Source organism: Anguilla anguilla, chromosome 6, assembly GCF_013347855.1.
Source record: "Anguilla anguilla isolate fAngAng1 chromosome 6, fAngAng1.pri, whole genome shotgun sequence".
Classification (NCBI taxonomy): Eukaryota; Metazoa; Chordata; class Actinopteri; order Anguilliformes; family Anguillidae; genus Anguilla; species Anguilla anguilla.
The window spans coordinates 26,738,108-26,764,489 of NC_049206.1; the positions used below are offsets into that span (position 1 = coordinate 26,738,108).

The 26,382-nt window shown below is 40.8% G+C and overlaps 1 protein-coding gene across 3 annotated transcripts in view; it reads right to left on the reverse strand.

The window, feature by feature from the left end:
* The window catches only part of LOC118230628 (rho-associated protein kinase 2-like), a 35,194-nt gene extending 18,619 nt beyond the window's left edge, over window positions 1–16,575 (reverse strand). For 2 of the 3 annotated variants that reach the window (XM_035423799.1, XM_035423798.1), the window contains exons 1-13: window positions 15,999–16,574; window positions 15,647–15,779; window positions 10,923–11,004; window positions 10,458–10,558; window positions 10,224–10,361; window positions 9,178–9,438; window positions 8,152–8,296; window positions 5,419–5,557; window positions 4,657–4,748; window positions 2,374–2,533; window positions 1,053–1,116; window positions 842–918; window positions 693–741 (exon numbers count right to left, since the gene is read on the reverse strand). In XM_035423799.1, the coding sequence (XP_035279690.1) occupies window positions 693–741; window positions 842–918; window positions 1,053–1,116; window positions 2,374–2,533; window positions 4,657–4,748; window positions 5,419–5,557; window positions 8,152–8,296; window positions 9,178–9,438; window positions 10,224–10,361; window positions 10,458–10,558; window positions 10,923–11,004; window positions 15,647–15,745 (1,407 nt within the window). In that variant the 5' untranslated portion in view covers window positions 15,746–15,779; window positions 15,999–16,574. Of the gene's footprint in view, window positions 1–692; window positions 742–841; window positions 919–1,052; window positions 1,117–2,373; window positions 2,534–4,656; window positions 4,749–5,418; window positions 5,558–8,151; window positions 8,297–9,177; window positions 9,439–10,223; window positions 10,362–10,457; window positions 10,559–10,922; window positions 11,005–15,646; window positions 15,780–15,998 lie in introns of all 3 variants that reach the window. The other variant, XM_035423796.1, reaches the window with a different exon arrangement.
* Window positions 16,576–26,382: the final 9,807 nt, after the last annotated feature.

Sequence of the window (26,382 nt, forward strand, 5' to 3'; positions counted from 1 at the left end):
CTGGAGAGAGAGACATTATCACGCACACTCACTCTACCTCTACACTCCTCCCACTGTTTACCTGGAGAGAGAGACATTATCACACACACTCACACACAACCTCAACACTGCTCCTACTGTTAGCCTGAAGAGAGAAGAGTCATTTATGACACTCCTACTATTATTACACTACCGCTACATTCCTACTGTTAAACTGGAGAGACCCACACACATTCACACACACTACCTCTACCTCTGTTCTACTGATAACCAGGAGAGATAGATACACACACTCACGCACACTCACAAACCCTAACTCTACACTGCTCCTACTGTTAGCCTGAAGAAAGAAAAGTCATTTATAATACTCCTACTTTTATTAAACTACCGCTACATTTCTACTGTTAACCGGGAGAGAGACACTTATCCCACACACATTCACACACACTACCTCTGTACTACTACGGATAACCTGGAGAGATAGATACACACACACACACACACACTCACAGATCCTAACTCTACACTGCTCCTACTGTCAACCTGGAGGGACAGACACTTATAAGACACTCGCACACCCAATCACACACATTACCTCTACACTGCCCCTACTGTTAATCTGGAGAAAAAGAATATAACTGTACCTTTCCCTAACTCTCTCAGTTACACACAAACAAACATGCAAATCATCATGATCAGATGTAAAGATTCACCTCAGCATCAAGGTCCTTGGAGAGTTTCTCAAGATGACTACAGGCAGCTCTAGAAGACAGATCATGGATTAAAGTCAATACGACTGATGTGTCACCAACCCGTTCTGCCCAAATGAGGCTCACGCGCCTGTAGAGAACCCCTGCCTTACCTGAACTTCTGCTGGAGCTCCTGTTTGGCCTGCATCTCACTGCTGAGTCTCACTTCCCACTGCTTCAGTTCATCTGACTGGCAGAGGATTATGTCATTATTATATTACACTGCATTACACTGTCATTATTATATTACAATGCAGAGGCCAGATTATTCTACTATATTCCTGCGGTTGAATTGCTCAGATGCATCACACGGCGGATATGCACCTCTCTTTTGATGGCCGTGCTTCGATCCTCCTCCACGTCGGTTGGACTTAGGTCACTTAGCAACCTGCAGCGAAGATGGAGCAAATCCTTCACTAATATGATCCAGTCTTCAGCTCTACAGGTACTCAGTTCCAAACCCTTCTGTCGTGCCAGACAGAGTGTGTTAAACCAGAGCTGCAGCGCCCTTATACGCTATCTCAGCCTTCGGCATGTTATCACAAAGTGGGTCCTGTCCTTAACAGTGAAGTCAGAGCTGGGCGATGCAAAGCCCTTCTTACAGTGAACCTTTTTCAGCCAAAAGACACACATTCTTCAGTGAAAAAATATTAAGTCATGGAGGCCCTGTCTCACAAGGACTCAGGAGTGGAAGCAGGACAGCAGTGGAGGAATGCGAAACGTATGAAATGGTAACATGAATAAATTATTGATATGCAAATGATAATACTGCTAGAATGACAACCCAATAGTATTGGGTCTTCCATTTTCATAGTACAGTTAGTTCCCATGAACTTGCATTATTAAGGTCAGCACCAAAACCACACATTTAAACATTATAAAACCCTTTAAATAAATTAAGCCAATGTAACGCAACACTGAAATTGATGTAAAAGCTGTCAGCTAATTATGTTGGAGAGCTAGAGCAGGAGAACCTTTACCACATACACTCACCGGCCACTTTATTATGTACACCTGTTGAACTGCTCGTTAATACAAATATCTAATCAGCCAATCACGTGGCAGCAACTCAGTGCATTTAGTCATGTAGACATGGTCAAGACGATCTGCTGAAGTTCAAACCAAGCATCAGAATGGGGAAGAAAGGTGATTTAAGTGACTTTGAACATGGCATGTCTGTTTGTGCCAGATAGGCTGGTTTGAGTATTTCAGAAACTGCTGATCTACTGGGATTTTCATGCACAACCATCTCTAGGGTTTACAGAGAATGGTCCGAAGAAGAGAAAATATCCAGGGAGCGGTAGTTCTCTGGGCGAAAATGCCTTGTTGATGGCAGAGGTCAGAGGAGAATGGCCAGACTGGTTTGAGCTGATAGAAAGGCAACAGTAACACAACTTGTTACAACCGAGGTATTCAGAAAAGCATCTCTGAATGCACATGTCAAACCTTGAAGCAGATGGGCTACAGCAGCAGAAGCCAACCTGGTACTAGCAAGATGTACCTAATGGCCGGTGAGTGTATATGCACACACACGCACACACAGTTCTGGTTCATATACACACATGCTCATTCACAAAGTCACACTCACGCCAGCTGACACACCAGCTCACACATGCACATGAGCATGCGAACACACTGCTCTTACTGGTCCTCCTTGAAGTAGGTAAAGCCCACGAAGGGCAGCTGGTTCCCCATGAAGGCTTTCGGCTGAGGAAACGTCTCTTCATCTCCCTCTCCATCCTCAAACTCTTCAAAGTTACTGGTGTCAATGTCACTGCTCAACTCCGGCACCACAGGGGCGACCGCTGGGGGTCAGAGGGGGGGAGGGGAGGGGGAAGATGCATGAGGAAGAAGGATGGAATGAAGGGAGAATTGACAGAGGAAAGGGAAGAGAGGGAAAGAAGTAAAGAGGGAGAATGTGGATGAAAAATGGCAGGACCTTTCATTTCTGTGTAGAGCAACAGCAAGCAGGCATAATAGACTTTTGAGAGAGGCACACAAACTGTGCATGAGCTGGAAGAGACCAATACAGATTTACATTTTTAGTATGTGCATACGTGCAAGAGTGTGTCTGTTTACGTGTATGTATATGCACGTGTATGCCTGTGTGTGCATGCACGTGTGTTTGTGCACGTGCATGCGTGCGTGTGTGTGTGTGTGTGTGTGTGTGTGTGTGTAGGCGTGTAAGTACTTCTGGCACTATTGCAGAAACTGAGTGCTGAGACCTGTTACCAGGCCAATATCACTGGCTACACCCACAGAGCCCTCTGCTGGAGCCATGCCTCTCCTCTCTCCTACAGTACGGGCTTTGTGCCTCCCACACACTGGGCCTTTTACACATACTCCTCTAGCAGGAAAAACTGCGCCTTTCTTCCCTGATCCTTCCACAGACAGGAAGAGGTCCAGGCTGAAGCACATCCCACAAACACAAACACAGGCATGCACGCACACACGCGTACAAGCACACACACGCAAAGACATACCACACACACACATGCACTCCACAACACACACATACAAATAAAAAAACATGTAAACACACACACACACAAACACAAGCACAAACAGATGTGCGCGCGCACACACACATAAATGTGCATACATAGACACACAAACACAATTACAAACACACATCCAAATGAACACATGCACATGCATGCCACACATACACACACGCACACACACACACAGACACAATCACAGACACAAAGACATACATGCTTACAAGAAATGCCAATACCAGTGAGATAAAGTTAAAGAAATAGAAAATATAAAGAAGAAGAACAGTGCCTGAGAGAGAGGTTAAGGGACAGGGTGGCTGCTCGTGTAACAACAGCCAGCTGTTGCCACAGTGAGAGTGACTGTACCCCTCAATCCAGCCTGCAGGCCTTGGATGTCCCTGTCATTAGCCACGCTCAGGCGACCACACCACAGGCCCCGCCCCCACGGCAGGGCTTGAAGCACTCGCCTGTGGGCCCCAGAGCATTCCCAAAATGCCCCCACAGTCGCCAGAGAGACCCAAGCCTGGCCTCCACATCCATGCAGATTAGAGAGGTGCAGGATATTTCAGGAGCAAATGGGCAAACGTGCAGAGAGAGAGAGAATCGGCATTCTCCAGAGCTTAATGTGCGTGTGACAGCCATCTACCCTCCCCACCACACTGTGCTAGAAATGCTTTCTGGCAACGACCATCAGGACAGAATGGGAAATGATGGCCATTTTGAGCCAACACGAACCATATCAAATGAAATCCGTTTCAAGTACAGAACATCAGTACATGAGAGCATGCACCGTGACAGTGCAAAGTGTCCACACACACATGTTCGTCTATTTATACTTACACTGCATACACACACACACAAAGGCATACAAATATGCAGACATGTACATAAACAGCATACATGTGACTTTTCTGGCTTAACTCATACATATTAAGTCACAATTTTAAAGTGCCTTGATTAACTGAATGCTGAAAGCTTAAATTGTCTTCTTTTCCACAAGACGTTTTGGAAGCAGCCAAAAACCACATGCCATGCTTACTAATCTGAAAGAATGAAACAGCTGGCCTGATGTTACATAAAACTTTTTTTTTTTCCCGTTCTGTTGTCCCAAGTTGTTCAGTTTAGGGGTAACTATATATATATATATATATATATATATAGTTAAGCATTTTCAAAGCATGCTCTATAAGCAGATATATGTTGATAAGATGTAAGTACAATACATCTGCACACATTTTTCGAAAAAAAAATCCTCATACATTCTCAAAACATTTACAAACACACACACACACACACACGCGGCCACATACACAAGAACACACACATATATAAAAAAACACACATCATTCTTTTAACTGCAAAATAGCAGTAATGTTTAACCTTCTGGAGGAGAAAAATCTTCCCATTTTCTGAGTGCGGAATCTTACTTTCTCGAATGGTGTCAAAAGTCCACTGTTCGTTCCTGAAGAAAGGGTGTCGTTTGATGTCTTCCACAGAATTCCGCCCCAGCCGAACCTCCCTGCGCATGCCAGTGAACCACAATCAGAGCAATCAGAGGTGTGATCCAATCACTGACGTTTTCTTCAAACCATATTCCACTCCAGCATTCCTCCCTATTGACCTCAACCTAATGACCAAATGACGGCAACCTGCAAAAATGACTGCCCCTAAAAAGATTGTAAATGTCCAGTCCTGAACATCAACACCCTCCCTACTTGTGGCCAACACTCAGGGTTCAGCCTAAGGAGTACTGAATAAGAACCAGAGAGAACAGAGAGAGTATTAAGCATGAAGCTGACACAGAGAGTGGAGTGCAACTCCTCCTCTCTTTACTTGTGCCCTCCTTCTTTCTCACTCCTCCCATAGTTCCGCTGGGGTGGGGTGGGGGCTTTGGGCAACAGGGGTAACTTTTTGAGGGAGGGAAGGAAAAAGTGACAGAGACAGTGAAAAACTGCACTCTCTTTTGTATCTATCTCTATTGCTCTCCTTCATTTTAATATTCAATATTTCATCTCATCTCGGTGGCCAGCTGGACCCACATATACTGTACAGGGGACGACATCTTAACCAATCACAGGAAAATGAAACAGATTTTTGTCTGAAGTGCTGGATGGTATAAACATGAACAAAATGAGTGTGACAAAAATGTTTGCAGCACAAGGTCACTGAAGCAGGAAAATTAAACTCACCTGTCTGCCAAGAAGGCACATATGAGATCTTTGGCTTCCTTGGAGATATTTGCGCCATCTGGGAAGTTGAGGGAGTTTTTATGATCCATGATCTTGCTGTATGTCCCCACCAGAGAGTCGTCATAAAATGGAGTGTCACCTGAGAAAGAAACCTGGGCTTTAGAGAAAGGTGTGTGCATGGTGACGGGACCTCAACACCACAGACAAAGAGGGCCTGTGAGCTCTTTCTCATACTCATCCACAGTCCAGGGCTAAAATCACATGACACACTTTTGTTTATTTTATGTATGTATGCAGCCATCCACAGTGCGTGGAAATAAATGGGGGGATTTAGAAATTGATGTCATTTGCAGGTCAGTGCTGATGTGGTTGCATGCGGTCACTTGGGCAGTCCCTGGTAAATGATGCAGTTGCATGCGGTCACTTGGGCGGTCATGTGCGGTCCCTGGTAAATGATGTGGTTGTGTGTTGTGTGAGGTCAGCAGTGATGTAGGCAAGTGAGACCAGCAGTGACTGGGAAGCTCAAGTGAAATCTCCATGACTGATGTGGATGAGATACATACATATGGATGAGATATGATATGATATGGTAGACATTGGTAGCGATTAATGCATTCAAGAGGTATCAATAGTGATAAGTGCCATAGAAAGATATCAGCAGCTGGTAGATATCGGTAGTAATTAATGCGGTCACGAGATATCAGTAGTGATTAGTGTAGTAGAAAGCTATCTGTGGCTGGTAGACATCGGTTGTGATTAATGTGGTCAAGAGGTATCAGTAGTGATTAGTGTCATAAAAAGATATCAGCGGCTGGTAGACATCGGTAGTGATTAATGTGGCCAAGAGGTATCAGTAGTGATTAGTGTCGTAGAAAGATATCAGCAACTGATGCAGTCAGGGGGACTCAGTACAGCACAAATGAACATGGTGACAATAGAGACAGTGTGGTTGCAGGGTGACAGTAGAGTCGTGGGTTGCTGGGGTCATTGCTGCTGACCACTACATGGAAAATAGCAGATGTGTGTTATATAAGTCTGCATTCTAAGATGGCAGTTATAGCCTGATAAATATGAGCTGCAGCAATGGGTTTACACAGAGTGAGTTTTGTTACATTAGACAGATACCATAGCACAATATTTTCCTATTTGGTTGCTTTGAGCACCAAAATAAAGCCCAAAATCTTCATTCACAATTTACAGCCAGATGTAGGTTGAAAAAGAAAAATACATAACTCAGATCAATATGACCAGAAGTCCTGTGAAGTTCACAGTTTCCCGTTTCTTTGACCCTCTCACATAATTTTTCCCCATCTACACCATAGAATTCACAAAACATCGGTTTCCTCTACAACACACTCATCACATAATCCTGTCTTGTGACTCCCAATCAGTTTCAAAGAAGCATTTAGCCCTGTATGCCCAAATCGCAATCTACCCCATATAACTTCCTCTTTCCTACAATTCCACTGCCCCACCTTTTCATTCACTGATTTGTGTATTTGGTAGTTTCGACTCCCTTTATTACTACTGTTCCATTGAGTATGACAATTTTCTCTCCCACATGACCTGATCATTGATTTGACTTCCCTTCGGCTTAGTGCTACTTGTATATCAATCCTCTGTCCCCTCCCAGCAATCTTAGCCACAGCATCCACATTTTCACTGAAGATGAAAATGACCTTTCACTCAGCATGAACAGGTACCCAGCAGAAACAAACCATCACTCCCATCCTCTCTCACCCCATCAACATCACCATTACCTCCACAAGCAAATCTCCCCTAGTTTGCTGGTTTCTGCCAAAACCATTCTCTTTATCAATTAAGGTTGTTGAAGCTGTATTTAGGTTTTACTATAATTCTGTGATTAAACTTATTTTAACACAATGCAGGTTTGGCTGTTTGCCATTTGCTCTCACTTTTTCACACAGTTGCTTTGATGTTTCTATACTCACAGCAAATGGTACCTAACTGATTTCACCCAGCAGCTTGTAACAGCGTCAATTAACAATTGAACTTTTTCCAATTGAAATAATTTTCCATATAGTACATACAGCACAGTAAATAATATGTTGGTCATGTGTTGGTCTGGCCAATTTAAATTCCTGGGATTCAAATATAGGATATTTAATTTTGTAGGGCATGATAGCTATTTAATGCCTAATATGGCAATAAATAACTTGTTGATTAAGCAACTCGTGTTAAGTTGCAATATAATGAGCAGCACTGAATTTATATAACAGCATGCTAGTTAGCTACATGGTTAGCCTGCTCAACTAGTTTGTAGAGACCAGTATGGAAGTGGTACAATTTTACCTAACCACATAGCCTGCTCGCTTTTCTAACTAAATAACCAGCTTGAACACAAGTTACATTTTGAGCCCCCTCTAAATCATTCAATATCCAAATTAACACATAACATTACAATAGGGCCATCAACCATTCCAATTCACTTTATGACACAATGCATTAGTCATTAGTGCAAGTAGCCTATTAAAATTCACCAATGCCAGCTGTGCTAAGTAGGAAGAGCAATATAGACAGACAAGAGAAAGTATAAGTAGGGGAAGGGCACATCGTATAGGGTATGTGTTTGAAATGATAAACTGCCCCAGCCAACCACATCTATTGTGAGAAATCTGCAGCTACCGATCAGATTTCAGGAGGCCCAGGCCAGAAAAGTTTTCCAGACATTCTACCAGAGATTGAGAATCTGTAACTGTGACTGGGACTCACCGAGTAGCATCTCGTAGAGGAAGACTCCCACAGACCACCAGTCACATTCAGGCCCATAGTAAGCCTCACTCCCCTGTGACTGTAACACCTCGGGCGAGATGTAGTCAGGAGTTCCCACTGCTGTGTCACAACGTACTTTGCCTGTCTGCAAAAGGACAAACAGATAAGCATATTCAACACTTACTGTGTTGTGTCAAATCATCATTCTGCCAGAACACTACCAGTGTCGCCAGAGGCAATTTATAAGTGTGATTCTTGCTGTCATTCTTTTTATGGAATGGGACATTTTTGAGGTCTCGGAAAAGATTTATGGGATATCCTACCTAAAACAAAAGACATCAAATGATTCTTTCAAATTCATTTTAAACACAGCACCATTAAAGGATTAATTATTGAGAAGATATCTGGGGCATACTTTGATAAAACAGATGGGAAAAGTATGCTTTAAAATGCTGCATTCACAGGAAGCTGCCTAGTAATTCGGGGAAAAACCATAGATATAAAGCAGACTGTTCAATGTCAGTTTGGTAAATAAAAAACTATTTATAGAGTGCTCAGGGATCAGAAGAGTCACAACACACTCTGTCCACCAGGTGGTGCATGCAGTGTGATGGGATTTCATGCAGGTCTGCAGTATGATAGTCCTGTATGTGGGTCTACAGTGTGATGGTCTGTTACATTGGTTTATGGGGTGATGGTCTGTTATGTGAGTCTACGGTGTTGATGGTTATCCATTAACCTCTGGTGTGTAATAGTACTGGCACATGTTTAAAGGAAAAACTATGTCACAGCAGGTTCACCAAAATTAAGCATAAACTAATGCTACGTTAGCCTGGCCAGGAGTGTGTGTTATTATGGACTGCAGTGTGTGTTATCAAGGGCTGGAATGTGTGTTTTCCAGGCCTTGAGTGTGTGTTATTAAAAGTTGGAGTGTGTTATTAAGAGCTGGAGTGTGTGTTATAGCAAGGAGAGGAAGAGAGGCCTCCTTCTAATATTGACAACTAGTGTATGAGACCTAGCCCTCACAGAGTCCATTTTCATGCAGGTGCCAAAATCAGCTAGCTTCAGGTGTCCACGTTGGTCCAGCAGCATGTTGTCGGGCTTGATGTCACGGTGGATGAAGCCCAGTGAGTGGATGGTGTCGAGAGCCAGCACCACCTCTGCGGTGTAGAACTGCGCCCACGTCTCCACAATGTCATACGTGCTGATGAGCGTGACTAGGTCTCCGCCTGGCATGTACTCCATTACCATGTACAGGTGCAGGTCATCTTGGAAGGCGCAGCACAACTATAAAGGAGGAAGGGAATGTGACTTCACTACTATAATTACATTACATTCCATTACATCACAATACCTTTCTTATCCAGGTTCTTATCCAGAGTGACTTGCAAAAGTGGAGAACACTGATGTTAGTCTCAGTAGTACAAAAGTGCAATATCACAACCGAACCACAGAAGGCCCATTTATAATCAATGAGAGCAACGTTAGTTGAACAAGCATTAGGTAAATACGAAAAATAAATACCACTACACAGCTAACCTATCTTTACACAGATATGCCCATGACATTACTATCCAGGAAGTACAGGCAAAAAAGGAAAAGCAGATAACTAAAGAGGGTTAGGGGAGCCATTGCATAGTTTCAAAAGGAGGGGTTTAAGTCTGTGTTGGAAGATAGATAGGGTTTCTTCAGTCCTGACCACAGTGGGAAGCTAATTCTACCACCAGGGGGCCAAAACAGACAGGAGACATGACCAGGAAGTACAGACATGCAGAAGGCAGGGACCGGGTGCCCAGAGGTTGTAGAAGAATATAACAATGCAACTACATAGCACACATATCCAAGATTCCACACAGTTCTGGGCTGTGCAGACATGTACTGCAGGACAGAGTAAAAATATAGCACAGCTACTGTACATGCAGTGGTTTTACAGACAGCTACATACACAATTGTTATGTTAAATATTTCTCTACACCTGGTTACTGAAAAAGGAGAACTGCAGCTTTTGTCCAAACCCACCAAACTCAGTGACGAGCAGCATGGTCCCTTCGTGAGTAAGTGTGAGTTTTTACCTGAACAATCCAGGGGCTTTCACTGAATGCCATGATATCTCTCTCTTCCCAATAGAAGGCCGACTCTGAGCGCTTGATCATCTCAAATTTACTGAGCTGCTTCATGGCATAGACCCTCTGAGAGGCTCTGTGACGCACCTGCACAAAAAAACACAATACAAAAAAAACAGTCACTCTGCAGATGGGAAATGGAGTTTTCACTTTAAATCAGGGGAGATTTAAGACGTTTCTCACCAGCTGCACCTCGCCAAAGGCCCCCCTGCCAATCACCTTCACCCGGTCAAAGTCTTCCAGGCCCACCTGCAGCTCTTTCATGTTTCCCATAACTTTCTCATCTACAGGAACACACATTGTCACTCATCTACAGAAACACACACTCTATACTGTAGGTCTACAGGTCATACTCTCATCTACAAGAAACACAGGGTCATGATCTCATTTACAGAAACACTTGCAAGGTTTTACTCTCATCTACAGAAAGACACGCAGGGTCACACTGATCAACAGGAACACATAGGATCATACCCTCATCTACAGGAGATCTCACAGGGTCACAAAGTGGCATACGGGGATACAGAGGGTCAGACAGGCAGAGAGAGATCATTAATTACATGGCGGAGTATAAAAAAATTTAGAAATACTAGAAAATAGCAGTATGTTCAACTTTGGACCTGCCAGATTCTTCCATATATCACTTACATCTGTTTAAAAAGGCTGCAATGTTTTTGTTTTTCCGTAGCACAGGGTAGTTCAAATCTAAAACCAAAGCATTCATGGAATCCTGAAAATGGAGAAGAAACTTACTTCAGAAAAACAGCATGAATAAAAACAGAAACATTCCATAAAGAAATTCCATAGAGACATGCTATGGATCACATTATAAAGACATGATATGTTCCACACTAGAGACATGATATGAATCACACTATAGAGACATAATATGGACTACACCACAGAGACATGATATGGACCAAACTAGAGACATGATATGTACCACACAGGAGACATGATATGAATCACACTACAGAGACATGATATGGACCACACTAGAGACATGACATGTACCACACTAGAGACATAATATGGACCACACTACAGAGACATAATATGGACTACACCACAGAGACATGATATGTACCACACTCGAGACATGATATGTACCACACTATAGAGACAAAATATGGACCACACTATAGAGACATAATATGGACCACACTATAGAGACATGATATGTACCACACAAGAGACATGATATGGACCACACTATAGAGACATAATATGGACCACACCATAGAGACATGATATGGACCACACCACAGAGACATGACATGGACCACACTATAAACACATGATATGGAACACACCACAGAGACATGATATGGACCACACCATAGAGACATGATTTGGACCAGACCACAGAGACATGATACGGATCGCACCATAGAGACAAGATATGAATCATACTAGAGAGACATGATATGGATCACACCATAGTGACAAGATAGGGATCAAACTGTAGAGGCAAGATATGGATCACACAGTAGAGACGAGATACGGATCACACCATAGAGACAAGATAGGGCTCACATCGTAGAGACATGATATGGATCACACTGTAGAGACACGGTATGCATCACATAGACACAGCATGGCCCATGTTATATCTAGACACAGTATGGACCACAGCAACATGGCATGGACCACAGCTTCATGGTAACATCAATAATTTCTCATAACCCTATCCTAATGCCACCACGGTGCATGAATGATAAGCCCATATCTGCTACACAGGAGAGGCACAGGGGACATCCAGGATCAATAGAACCCCGCCACCCCCCACCCCCCATCCCATAAACAAAAGCCCAGAATCACAGTTATCTTGAATCGTGTCATGAAATGCATAACTCTGTTGTGAATGATATGGATCTTTTTTTTGTATTGGTGTATCGGATTATATTCATTTATAAGATGCTTATCCAGAGCGGTTTACAATATAGGAAAAACATAAGCGCATTCACCTGAACTCCCACTCCCCTGGAGGCAGGGTCATATCCAGATCATGTGATGGGGTGTGAAATCATCATCATACAGGTTTCTCTACCTCCATGGCTCAGGCCTCAAAAAGAGAGATAAATCCAGGCCCAGTTCTACTCCCTCAAACTGTACTGAAATTTGCCTAATAAACCACTTTAGAAAATGCGTACACTTCTTTGTATTTGGTTCCTGTTTCATGAAATATACAGACAGAAAACATAGCCAAAACAAACTGATCTACTATATAGCCTTTACAAATATAACTTACCAATCATGGGTTTTAAATATAAAAATAAATATATAATAAATACATAACAGGGTTCAAGGCACAGTGGGACAGTGTTCAGTATTAGGGCTGGGAGATTCAGAGAGTAGCCTGGGGCCATGTCCAGTCACCAAACTGTGCTGTCATTATACTGAGGAGTGGCAAGGCTGGTGGGACCAGGTATAAAAGGGGTAATTTGACTACAGTACTGAGGGAGGTGATCTCATTGTGGGTGAAAATGCTATTCCTCTTAGCAATTCAGGTACAGAACAGTCCTAATGCTTTGAATATGCAAAAGCTGTCTTCCCTGATGCAGACGTGTGGAAATAGCAGCACAGTTCAGGAGCTATATCAGGACAGACGCGTCACTGCACATCAACCTTTCTGGACTCGGAGAGGGGTAATACGAGCCCCTCCATGGGACCCAGACACAAGCAGGTTTCGAAACAGCACTGAGCTGTGCTAGCAGTGTTACTGAGGGGGTAGGGGGGAGGGGAGAGTATTAGGAACCTCTCTATTGGATCCAGGCAAACAGGTTTCGAAACAGCACTGAGTTTGTGTTAGCTACTGAGCTGTGTTCATTGCGGGTGGGGTACAGTCACACAGGGTAATAGGAACCCCTCTATTGGATCCAGGCAAACAGCTTTCGAAACAGTACGTTTGTGTTAGCCACTGTGCTGTGTTCATTGGGGGTGGGGTACAGACACACAAGGTAAAAGGAACCCCTTTATTGGATCCAGGCAAACAGTTTTCGAAACAGTACGTTTGTGTTAGCCAAACAGGAAATGAGATGAGTATGTGGAGATGAGCCTCAGTCAAAAGCCACAATTAAACATTAAAATCAGCTTGGAGTCAGTAAATTCTCTTCATGAGTGTGCATGTGCAAGTGCATGTATGTCTGAGTGTTTGCAAGTTTGGTTGTGTTTGTATGCATGTGCACGTGTAGGCGCTTGCCTGTGCATTATATGGGGATGTGTGATGTTGGCTTAAAATATGTGTATATCGGTTCATTTGATTTCATGAGTAAGTACATCCAGTAACATTTCACCAATGAAGAATAGGCTTATATGCTGGAGATGGAATGTTTGCCTTTTCTCTAAAATATTTCTGCAGACTTTAAAATGCATGAATGGAGGAAAGTGGGGTGGGGTTAACCAAAGGTCAAACAAATGAGTCAAGATCATGTGGGAGGAGAAATACATACCACTGCCATCTATCTACACCCCCCCCGCGCTCCATAAAGACATTCATATCTATAAATACAGGCTGACTCTGCCTTCAAAGACACAAGCACATGCACACTTTACACATAATGCGCTATGAATATAAAAAAGACACTTGCCATGGAATAGCACAAGTTCTAAGCTACATGTCCTCAAAGAGAGACTTGCCCACAGATACACTCAAATCTATAAAACTGTTTTGTGTGTGAGAGTGTATGTGTGAGTGTGTGTCTGTGTGTACGCATGAGTGCGTGTTTTCAGTCAGCTTGAAACTAAAAAAGAAACATTGAAAACTTGAATGGACACTACAATTCAAGTGGGACAGAAAGCAAGTCAGATATCCAAAACCACAGCTGTTCAGAGACATTATCAAACCACTAAAATAAGATGCATCACAGTCCTCCAATAAACCAGCTGTTAGTGTATTTGAAACTAAGTTCAGTGATTCAATGGCAGTGTCTTTCAATTTTGGGGGTTGAAAATAATGTTTTTCATAGCATAACTATCAAAAACTTTTACAAACTAAAGCATTTGCTTGTATTGATCCACTTCTTGTAACAGTTAAATGTTCAGGTTGTGTTTAAATAACTGTCTTCCAAGATGTTCACCCAATCACGCATTCACAAAAGGGCAGGAGCAGGTGCAGGGTAGCCTCAGAGTGGGGGAGCAGTGGAGCCAGGTTCTTACACCAAAAAGGCCAGCTCTGCGAATTACAAACTAAAGATGGGGTGCTTAACAACAGGACATCTAAAGCACCATTAAATATGTCATATTACCTTTAACATAATGAAGATATGCTTCATATGGAAATGCGTCTTCACATTTTACTAACATTTAGTGTTGTTTACTTGGATGTTATATACATGTAACATTTTTTTTTTGTTTATTTATGTTTATGCACTTGTCTGTTGAATGTGTTTTAGGTGTGTTTTTACATGTGCATGCAGGTCTCTCTTGAAAAAGAGATCTCGATCTCAATGAGACTAATCGTTTAAATAAAGGAAAATTAATGAACAAAATGCTTCAAATTTTACTAAAGCATAAACATGTATATACCAGTTGGTAAATTTTATAAAATAAAATTATAAATTTATAAAAATAAATTTATAGCAATAAAATAAGTGTATGGAAACTTACATATTTTAAAAATATTTTATACCTGACCCCAGTCTGCATATTACATAAGTGAATATTTTTTCCCCCGTCATTGGAGGCATGTTAAACCATCGTTTCAGAGCTTTCTGAAAGTCCCTTCGATCTACTTGAATAAGGGTGACTCAGATTTTTCAGCACAGGTCCCCAAATTGCATAAGGACCTCTCCTAACACATAATAGTATAATAGTTATTTTGAAAACACTAAATTGAAATGATCTAAACTTGTTGTGTGATTATACGCAAACATGTTTGAGGCAAGCTGTTTAATATATTTAATAATTACACTCATGTGCATGTATAGCATCTATGTTGCATACATTTATCTGGGCCATTCTAGGAGGGGTTCGTTTTGAGTTAGTTTGGGGGGAGGGAGATTTAATGTACAGATATAGTAAAATATGCCCTTGGATGTCCAGTTTTAGATGTAGACAGACTGTTAATCATCCCAGTGTCTCATTCACGGAGAATGAATGACTTGCCTCGAAACTATTCCAAGCTGTGAATAATAAACTAAATAACTTAGAATAACAATGTAGCAAAACGACCAATTGAATGCTAGTCGCATTGAATGTAAACCTTGACACGGCCAATGTATTTCAAGATATTCCTACTTACTCATAAGAGGGCAAGTGAGTCAATGTCCACTTTTAGTAGGCTGCCGGATCATACAGACTCGGCAGCCTTTTCAGCCTGTCCATCAGACAGAATGCCAAGCCGAGAGATATTTACAAATACGCGAACTTACAAGTAAACTTTCCATGTTCATCGCGGATCGTGGATCCTTGATCATGGCTTCCAGTTTTTCCAGCCGGCTCTCAAGCCTCCTCTCCGCTCCGGACGGCATTTTTACCTCTTGAGTCTCGTCCACCGATACAATCCTAATCAAAAGAATCACAATGGCATTCAGGAAGTGTGAGGTTTTTTTTTTTGTATTTTGACAATACAAAAAATCTGTCACCGCACTCCAAAATTTCCTGGAACGTGGTGGCTATATATTTAACTGTGGACAGATTTAAAATGGGCTATAGCCTATATCTAGAATGTAGCCCAAAAGATGAGGCTTAGACACGATGGCTGTTCGTTAGCCTATAAGTGACCTTTCGCAGGTAGACTGTTTAGTATTGAAGAGGACAGGCTGGGTGTTTATGTCCTCCCTCTCTTCTCCCTCCTTTTGAACGCTCCGGTGTCCTGTACTTGATTTCAAATCTTCATGTTCCAACAAACGCACACACTTCAATATTAAGTCTTCTATTTTATCCCAAACGAACAGCCGGTAATTCCAAAGGTACCCAGAAAAAGGAGGAAGCGTGACAGTTCATGTTTTTTTTCCAACACCTGTCTTTCAGCGTCGTCTTTCCAATAGGCTACCTGTTGCTTATTGCCAAAATTTTATTCCTCAGCGCTATGCGTAGCCTGTCTAGCAAACGACTTCCTGAAGTCAACCCTCGTTACTGCTTTCAATGCGCCTCATCAAGCATGCCGTATCCACAAATAGTTTTTTTTTTTCTTTTCCTGATTGCCTTATCTCATTCATCTCTTCGTCGTCACTTCCCTGCAACCAACAGTGGACAACTTTCAAAGAGTTACGTCTGGATATAAATAACCAATGACACGTAACTCCCAGTTAAAACCAACACCAGAGCTTACAATACTCATTGTCCAAACGCGCAGCCTGCGACGGCAGCAGTGTAATTGACTGTAGTAGCCTGCTCACAGTGATTGAAGATGTCAGAAATATTTTACTTGAATAATTTCAGAATTGCATTATAACCCGCAAACTATTATGCGGGATTCCAGCTTGTGTGGTGAGCTGTATAATTTCGTAAGACGTGGGCCAATAGACTATTCGTTCAAAGCGAATAGGCTACTTTCCGCATCAGCTCAACCTGAACAACATACTATAACGGGTTGTGCTCATTATTGAGTTAGCTTATGTTGTCATGAAGTAACTGAATGCTCGTTTTCGGATTTCTTAAAGTGTAAACGTAGTATTATTTTGGGGTGCCAATAGCGCAAAGCTCCTTCATGAGTCAAATAGAAAACAATGGAGTATGAAGCAACGCGGTGGGGTGGGGGGTGGGGGCTTGGGGCTTTGTTTGTAGAATACCTTAAGACAACAACATTGTAGAGTGCATTGAGATATTTACTGTATTCATCTATAAATGTATTTTATCCTGGAAACGCTTTTCTTCATCTGACCTTTTTTAAATCTGAAAAAATATAGATTTCTTATTTTATCATTTTACTTTCTGTATGATGCAACCACTTCATACCCTGGCAGTTTGCAACAACATTCATATAGTACAGTGGTGTCAAACTCGTTGCCATGGAGGGCCGTGTGTATGCAGGTTTTCATTCCAGCCTCAGATCTTGATTATATAATTAGTTAAATTATTTGCTGAATTAGGGATGCAGGTTTGTGCACAATGGTGACCCGACGTCTATGGTGACCCGCATTGTCTAAATAAAAATTTTCTTATATTCTGTGCTTCAATGCAGTTAAACGCATATGGCTGAATGAGTAATTGGACTCAATTAAGGCAGCATTAATTGGTTGGAATGAAAACCTGCATACACACGGCCCTCCATGGCAACAAGTTTGACACCACTGATATAGTAGGTGCATGTGCCATTGTAGTCCTGATTTTCAGCCAGTTCTGGAGCTGGATTTAAGTGGCTAATCAGCAATAGACACATCTTAAGAGTAAATGACAAAGTCATTTAAATGTAAATTTTAGATTTACATTTTTAAAATAATCAAAACCTGATTAGCAATTTTAATTTTAGACCGCACAATTAGGGCTACCAGTTTGTCTCCCCTTGTTTTCTTACATTGCACTTCAATCTTCCACCAGCTAGAGGTGATGATCACCTCTTTATCAACCCCTTCTCAAACAATTATTCCATTTGCGCCACCTCAATTATCTAAGTTGATAAAGTAATTGGCAATAATTAAACACAGATTATGATTGACAGCAATGTTGCCTAGTTACATTAGATATATTTAGCCTAGTAACACTCACATTAACTTCAGTTAATTTGCTCACTACCATGGACATGCTGCAGTATTTTTAAATGTTTTACAGGGCAGGGGCATAGGAGTGAGTTTGAAATTGGGGGGACACATTTGCTCCCCAGCCCCTACCCCTGTAATAAATATAATTGTTGGTGGAATAGTTTATTGGGGTCAACTATGGGTATTAATGATGCATACTAGCCTCATCCATTCTCACCTGCAAGAGCTGGCTTTGTGGTTTCCTTGTTGTTCTGTATGTATGTGAGATATCTCCTAGTCAGTAATAGGCTAACAGGGGGTCATGAGAATGAAATAGTCCCATTAAATCAACTTAAACCGTATTTTACCCTCTTATATTGAAATGCATAAATTAAATACATCACAAATGTTATACTTTTAGACACAGAATACATGTGTCTTACACATAGTGTGTGGTGACGATGAGGCATTAGCCAACTGAACAAGTTTTAAGAGCTATATACAAAACATATGTGAAGCAATGAAAACAATCAAGACTTTAAGTAGAATCAGGTGTCTTAGTGCTGGGCTGAAAAAAAAAACATGCTGCCCTTCTCAGATAAGATTGGACACCCCTGCTTTATATGGATGTTTTTTTTTTCTTTTCTTCTAACTGCAGTGATACTTAATCCTGGTGCTGGGAGAGCCATGGAGTTTGTTGGTTTTTGCTTTTTCCCAAGATCAGCGACCAATTCATACCCAAGGAGAAACCAGGAGACCTGTGTTAACTGTGTAATCAACTGCTTTGCAGTAATTGATAAGTCACGGTGCTACTGAAATTCTGAGAAACAATGAAAGCCAGCAGACCCTGTGGCTCTCTATGACCAGGGGTGGGGACCACTGGCTGAAAGATGTGCTATTTTTTAGCATTTGAACTTCCATACATGTTCACTTTCCTTCCTGACTTTCCCCATATTAGATCTCCTAATTGTATTTATAAGTATCTCACTTAGAAAATAAATGGTACAATTAGTCGCTTGACTGTGCCATTTGAGTGCCTATGGGGACACCTGGAGGATAACCACCAAAATATTATTTAAAATCCCTGCAGGTCACATAAAAACTGGTGGGCCTACTCATTAGTTCTAAAATATGATTCTGCTCAGCATTTAAGCTAATGTCTTTGAATTTCTAAGATTTAAGAACTTAGTGTGTTTACACATCTAAAAGGAAATTTACATTAGATACATATATTTGGTGATTTAGATTTCTAAATGTGCACAAAGAAAACACGATCTGTAAAAAAAAAAAAATTATTTCCCAAAACTTTATTGGCATACCAAATTATTGGTATCAAAAAGATGCCAAGTTGCAAGTAAACTCATGAATATTTTTTCATAGAATCTGAACAAGCCATGTTTCAAAGCAATGGTACCCATGTTTTCCTACATCTGTATATGTAACTTTGTGCTATGTTTGTAAATTATGCCATATAACCTTTCATTTGGTTTCTTAAAATGTTCTGTAGCTTCAAAGGCACAAAACCCTAAGTCTAAGTGTGCTTGAAATGGCAGACTCCATGAAAAGATCCCAAGTCACACTTTTCAAAGTATCAAAGTCTTGCGGTGCATGCCCTGCAAAGGTGTGACTTGACAGGTGGCATTCCTGCCTTCCCAATATTTTTGTTTGTTTGTTTGTTTGCTTTCTGCCAAAGCTATGGGAACTAAGCACCTCCCCTAATTTGTTGCTATAAAAAGTATTTTGGCTGTTGCAATCTGTCAAACCTGACAGTAAAATTGAAACCATGGGTATGGTTTACATAAAAGACATGGGCTGAATTAAAGAGAATGGGCGAAACAGCTACACTGTGTTTATATACAGTTACAAAACTTACTGCAATGTATACTTCCTGGGGTGTTACAAAACAGGATTACTGAGTCACCTGGATAACTGCACCTGGATAACTGAATATAACCCAGGAGAACAGCTCTTTTTGCTTCAGTCCATGTTCCAGATTTGGGAGGGTTCTGGTTTTTACTGAGTGCAGTTACCCAGCTGACTCAGTAATCTTGTATTGTGATACAGGCCCCTGGATAAGGGTTACCAAGCACTCTAGGCATTTTAAGCTCTAGATTATTTTTTCCCTAAAACAGCTGATCTAGGATCAGCTAACACATACATAATTCTGAAGTCAGCCGCCATGCGAAGACTCTGAATTTATCTACTGTAGGTGCTTCAGAGTAGGATCCCTTTGCCAAATAATGCTTCCATATGGGGTCACTCGTTAGAGGGTTGATTTAAGTCCCAATGTGTCACACTGTTAAGAATGTGTTTGTTATTGTGGAAGAACAGATATGTGCTGCAATTATTCCGTTAAATAAAAGCAACATGTATAGAAGAAGCATTCTTCTGAAGACATGCATCAGCTCAATGAGGTAAAAAAAACCAACAATAGCTAAAGTGCTAATTTCAATATTGAAATATGTAAGCAAATTGAATCTATCCAAATATATGTAGGTTGCATTGATGAGTAAGTTTCTTCAGACAAATAACCAATTAAGATTGAGAAATATGAGAGCTGCCTGTATGTCTGGACCTTTTGATCCGCTGGGAGGGTCACCAGTTTGTTCTGCTTGTTTTTCCAAATGTATATCAGTTCTGCAACAGCAAGAGGTCAATAGACTTTTTGTCAAGGTAGGTGTCTAACAATTATCCCAACTGCACCACCACAATCATCTATGTTAATAAATTAATTACCAATAATTAAGTGCAGATGATAATTGCCAGATGATTACAAGAGATGCTAAGATGTTAATGCATTTGGATTATTTAGGACCATTGATGTGCAGCAGTATTCTGTGAAATAAGAAAGATTATACAACATCTTTCTCTGATTTTTCCATTAGAGAACAACGGTGTCAATTTTTTTCCCCCAGCACTACAACACCTTATTTAACTAATCATGGTCTTCAATCAACATCTTGATAAGAAGAATCAGGTGCCTTAGTGCTGGACTAAAACAACAACCTGCACTTTTCAGATAAGATTGGACATCACTGGCATAGGATAACATAACAGATTGACACTACTTGTTTTCTATTCCATAAAACAGTGATAGCCAACCGTGTTCCAGGAGCTCTATCCTCCTGTAGGTATTAACTCTAACACTAACAAGGCACACCTCAGTCAACAGCTACAGATCTTTTTGAGTTGCTAATTAATAGAGTCAGCAACTTATGGCTGAATTATGGCTGAAATGAAAACCAACAGGATGGTAGATCTCCAGGAACAGGGTTGGTTACCACTGCCATACAATAGTTTATTTGTAAATTCAAACAAAGCCTAGACCGGTTTTATTCTCCTCTAGTGGCAATGGTGTGTGAGTATGCTTGTACAGTGTGGCACATTGCAGACACTATAAATCATGAAAATTATTGTTATAAATCATAAGATTTACATCCATGTCAAATGTGAGGAGTAACTTCATTTTCTATAGTGCAGATGAAGTGCCCATGGAGACACCAGGAGCATAACAATTGAAATACATGTTTAAATTCCTGCAGGTCACATCATAGATACAAACTGGTGGTCCTATGCATTACTTGCCAATGCAAGGGTGGACTGTGCCTCTTCCCCAAGGGGGAGAAGAGAAAACTGCTCCGTGAAACTTTCCTGTTTTTTCAGTTCTGTCAAGGACTGCTAGTGGCAAGTGTTGAGCTTCAAGTTTTCAGTTTGCCCTGGAGCCTGCAGATTGGTTCTCAGGAGAATATCAGGCATGAAGCCTCTTAAAACATTTTTCATTGTGCTCTCTCCACAAGGTGTCATAAAAATTCAAATGCAGTCAGATATTATTGCAGAATTCTGACTTCATGTTCTGACATGCAATGCTGACATTTCCTGGTTGCATCGGCCCTGGTTAAATGAATGTCTAACTCAACTTTCAAATGCTGCTTTAATGCAGAATCATGTGTGATGTGTGGTAGCGGCTAAACTCATGACTACTGTGCCTTCCAGTACGATTTGCCTGCCATCTTATGTCCTTCTACCAGCTACCCACCGGAACACCTGAACTACACTGACACCAAGTTTTTGGAGTTTTTATGAATAGGGCCTGGAGAAACTCTTGCATTGTTATCCTTCACTACGTGCAGTCCACCACCAAGGCATTGATTGGGTCTATTTAAAGCCACATGTGAAACAATCAACTAATAGCAGCAATCATCTGTCATTCGCTGAGTTATCACTTGATCAGACATACAGAAAGGCTGACATTGCAACATTTTTGTCAGTGGGCATTTATCATGTGCAAATCTGATTTCTTAAGAAAATGTGAGCAACCTGCTCTATTGTGCTGCTAAACATATTCTAACATTCTAAAATTCTGTTTGCAGAGGAGGAATATATCTAAACAGGGATACCTGGGAATGGCACACGTTTAAACAAAGGTAAATAGTACAGTCCTCTTAATTATGTAGTAAAATATATACCTCTTTCTACATCGAAAGAATTCTGCGATCTAAACTGCAAAATGTGCAAAATAAATTAAATTTGGTAGTATGCAATGTGTCAGTAGGTGACTGGTTTATTCTGTTATCCACTGGTCGCGTAACATTTGTGTGTCCAGGGGGCATAAGAGGCAGTGGGGACAGGCGGAATATGCTCAATTACAAGGACTATTTTAGCACCAAAATTAAAGGCTGTTTTACAAAAACAGAATTAGTCCCTATATGTAAAATTAGCCACATGTACGATTCCCACAAGGGAGTAGCTACTGGAACACCTGAAGGCTAACTGCTGAAATTCAGGTTGACAGCCCACATGGTCACATGCTTGGGAATAACTCCAGACACTGATTAATTTGTAATGAAGAACTTTTTTTGAGTAGGCATGAGCTGCTTTTTGAGTAGTTCACTAGTTTCATGAAAAACTGAATTTTGGGCCTGCTTGGCAGCTCATCCTGTTAAAGCACTGTTCAGTATGTATGAATGACGGAGGTAGCACAGTGGGTAAGGAACTAGACTTGTAACCGAAAGATCGCAGGTTCGATTCCCGGGTAAGGACACTGCCGTTGTACCCTTGAGCAAGGTACTTAACCGAAATTGCTTCAGTATATATCCAGCTGTATAAATGGATACAATGTAAAAATGCTATGTAAAAGTTGTGTAAGTCGCTCTGGATAAGAGCGTCTGCTAAATGCCTGTAATGTAATGTAATGAATGAGTTTTCATTGTCTTGTATAGAACCCGGACTCTTCCAGTGCTAACTGTGGCCAGCAGCCCAAATGGTTCACAGTTGGCTGTCTTCATGGCATCTCACCATACACCAGCAACCCCTGCTGATCAATTGGGTGCCCACAACTTTGCCTGCTGAGCTACGTGATCTGTATGCCTAAAACTTGTTTTGGAAAAAAGGAAACATGATGCAATAATAACTTTAGCTATCGGCCCATCAATATCCCAGAGGTGCCTGCGAGTGTAGTTTTAAGTTAGTTTTCTTGCTCTCTGTTTTGACAGTTGCACATCACCAGTTGCCCATACAACTTTCTACCATAAGTTAAAAATGGTTAAATTTAACATTAAAAAAAAATATATATTTCCCAAATCTATGTATAGTCATTACATATCAAGTCTGGCCAGAGACTCCTTACAGTACGTTAAAGGATCCCCAGGGGTCTGTGCACCCCTGTTGAAAACCCAGGCCTTAGATGGTCATCTTCAAAAATAGAGAAGGTTCTCGGAGGAAAGGAGTGGCAATCCCTCCTTTCCTCAATCCCTCAATGCAAAAACATCCATTCTGCATTTCCATCAGGGATGCACATCAGCATGTCCGTCATTTGCTGGTGCTCTGTCTGCAACTAGTTATTAACTCGCACTAGTCCACACTTTACCAGGTTAGTACATTATCACATTACGTTTTGGGTTTGTTCCATTCTGACAAGGCATTGAAAGAATCTTGCATTACACACATTTACGCATGTGAAATCCAAGTATAAGAGTTTAGCAAAAATATAGATTCAATGACCAATACAAGTGACTTGGAATTTCTATCCCACATATATACTAATCAGGAATTTTGTAAATTCAGGTAACCTATGACCTCATATTTTTTAATATTTTTAATAATAAAAACAGAAGCTAACAGAACAGTAGCTAACAAAAAGGAATGTATATTTATTATGTTATAGCAAATAAAAAGTTAACATATCTTTTAAAAGGAAATCTTAATTTAAAATAGGTTGAGTGGTAGCAGCCTCAGTTCAAGGGTCTTTATTCATGTATTTTAAATAAAACATCATTGTTACATTCTGGCCACATAAAGATAATGGGAAGGAGAGCCAAATTAGGTTGTATTAGGGATTTTGATTCAGCCTGAACAAAATGTGACCATATTAATTGCAACAAATTGTATTTATTTATTTATTTAGTCAGTATGATTGACCTCAGGATGTCTAGCTAAATCAAACAACCTAGTAGCTGGCTAATGCTAGCTAGCTAGGCATCAATGCTAATTCTTGCTAATTAGTGACATTATGACGAACAATAAATAATATTCTCACCTAACCATTAATTTCAGTTTATTTACATAATTTCGTGTTATTAAATAAATAATTCACTGACTATTTACAGATTTATTTGTCTCCCAGGGGCTTCTTGCTCCAAACGATGTAACTTTACATTTTTACCTGTTATTTCTTATTTTGTTGTTGTTCTCAACACCAAATAATTGCTTTCCCCATAAATTCTAGGAACATATATAGGCTATAACATATATACAGGATTATGTACCTCTTAATGCACATACATAAATAACAATTTCCCAGTGCCAAAAATGGATCAATTTTCCTCTACAAGATTCCAGGGGAATTAATCTCACATATTTGTTGAGGCAGTGTTGAGCGCTACATTTATTGGTCAAAATAAATAAATAAATAATTTTTGTAGGAAGGTTGGACGTATTACCGAGCGGGACGCGGCGCCTTCCCTTATTTCACCCTGGTAATCTGATGTCTAAATTTGTTAAAATTCCGGTTTCTCGATAAACAGAAACATTGTCGTTTAAGAGTATGCACGCGTCAGAAGCATTTTAGAACGTTAGAGGTCGCTGTAAGGCAGAACATGCTTTCGTCGTCATTTGCACAACGGTAGTTGTCTTAATTGGTTTGGATTTATCTTTTTTTATTTCAGATTTTTAAGCGCTGCGCGGATGATTCATGCATGGAATAAATTGTTATCCGACCGTCTCCACTCCACTGCATGCATCTGAACTCTTGTTCTTTAAGCGCACAAACAGCTAGCCTATAAACTGAATGAAACTCATTAAAATTTGAGTTGACTGAATTTTAAGTCACTGCAGAAATCCCTTTCTGAGAAGAAATAAAAGCCAGGTAGCCTAGGTGTTAATTTTTGGTTACAAGTTTACAAGTAGCCTAAATGAAAAAAAGCCAACGTTTTAAAATAAATATAGAAATTACCCTCGCGACTCATATTTGAATGATTTAGGCCATTTCAGAATAAATATTTTTTATGTCGTGTCTCCACGGTGCAATCGTCTTGTGGAAGTTCATGATGTGATTGGGAGTTACCTTGATAATATTTGCTGATTTCGGAGGCAGGTGTTTAGAGTGACGCGATTCTGAGCTACGTCAGAACTGTCGGTCATTGATGCTGGTATAAAATCCGTCCAGACTCCAGTCCGACTTTACCTGATCAGAAGGAGCGACGTGTGCAACGCAGTAACTGGGTTTTAAAGGTGGATTAGCTGTGCTTTAGCCAAAACAAGAAGAAAAAAAATGAATAAATTTGCAGCTGCTTGCTTCGGAGTGATGGTGCTCGCCATTTGTTTACGGACCCAGGTATGAATAAGATACTTGCTAGCGCTATTTTGGTAAATTTATTTTGCAATATGAGCTTGATAGTTACCTGAATCATTTCTCCTAATAGCATTAAACGAATTTATTTAACGATTTTCTGTTCCACTATCACTTCCAGAGGTGATGCAGCACATTATTTTGTACTGGTTTTTACTTTTTTTTTTTTTTTTTTTTTTTTTTTTTTTTAAAACTAAGTTGTTACCTGACTTCGCCGACCGTTTCCGTCCCTTTTAGATAACTAGCTCAAGTAGGAAACGTGATTAAATTAGGCGAAATCAATGTTCATTCATTTCGCACTGACCGCCTATATTTTGCGTGGTATTCTAATCACTTGGGCAGAACAGGCACATGAGTAACTTTGCCTCCAGCCTGCTGGTGTCAATCATTGGCGAATTCACGACGCAAGTGGTAGGAATCATTTCAAAGCCGTTCAACAGCTATGCGTCTCGCTATTATCACTTCGGGCGTCGTTAAATAAGTTTGACCAAATATTGCGCTGTTCTGTTTATTACTCTTTCGCTAATGCGCACAGCCCGCAAATGAATTATTCACACTCCGTATACCTTACTGTCTTCCCCAGCTATACAGTTACTTTCTATACGACTCTTTGGGGAAACCCGAGACGTACGTTTGGAAC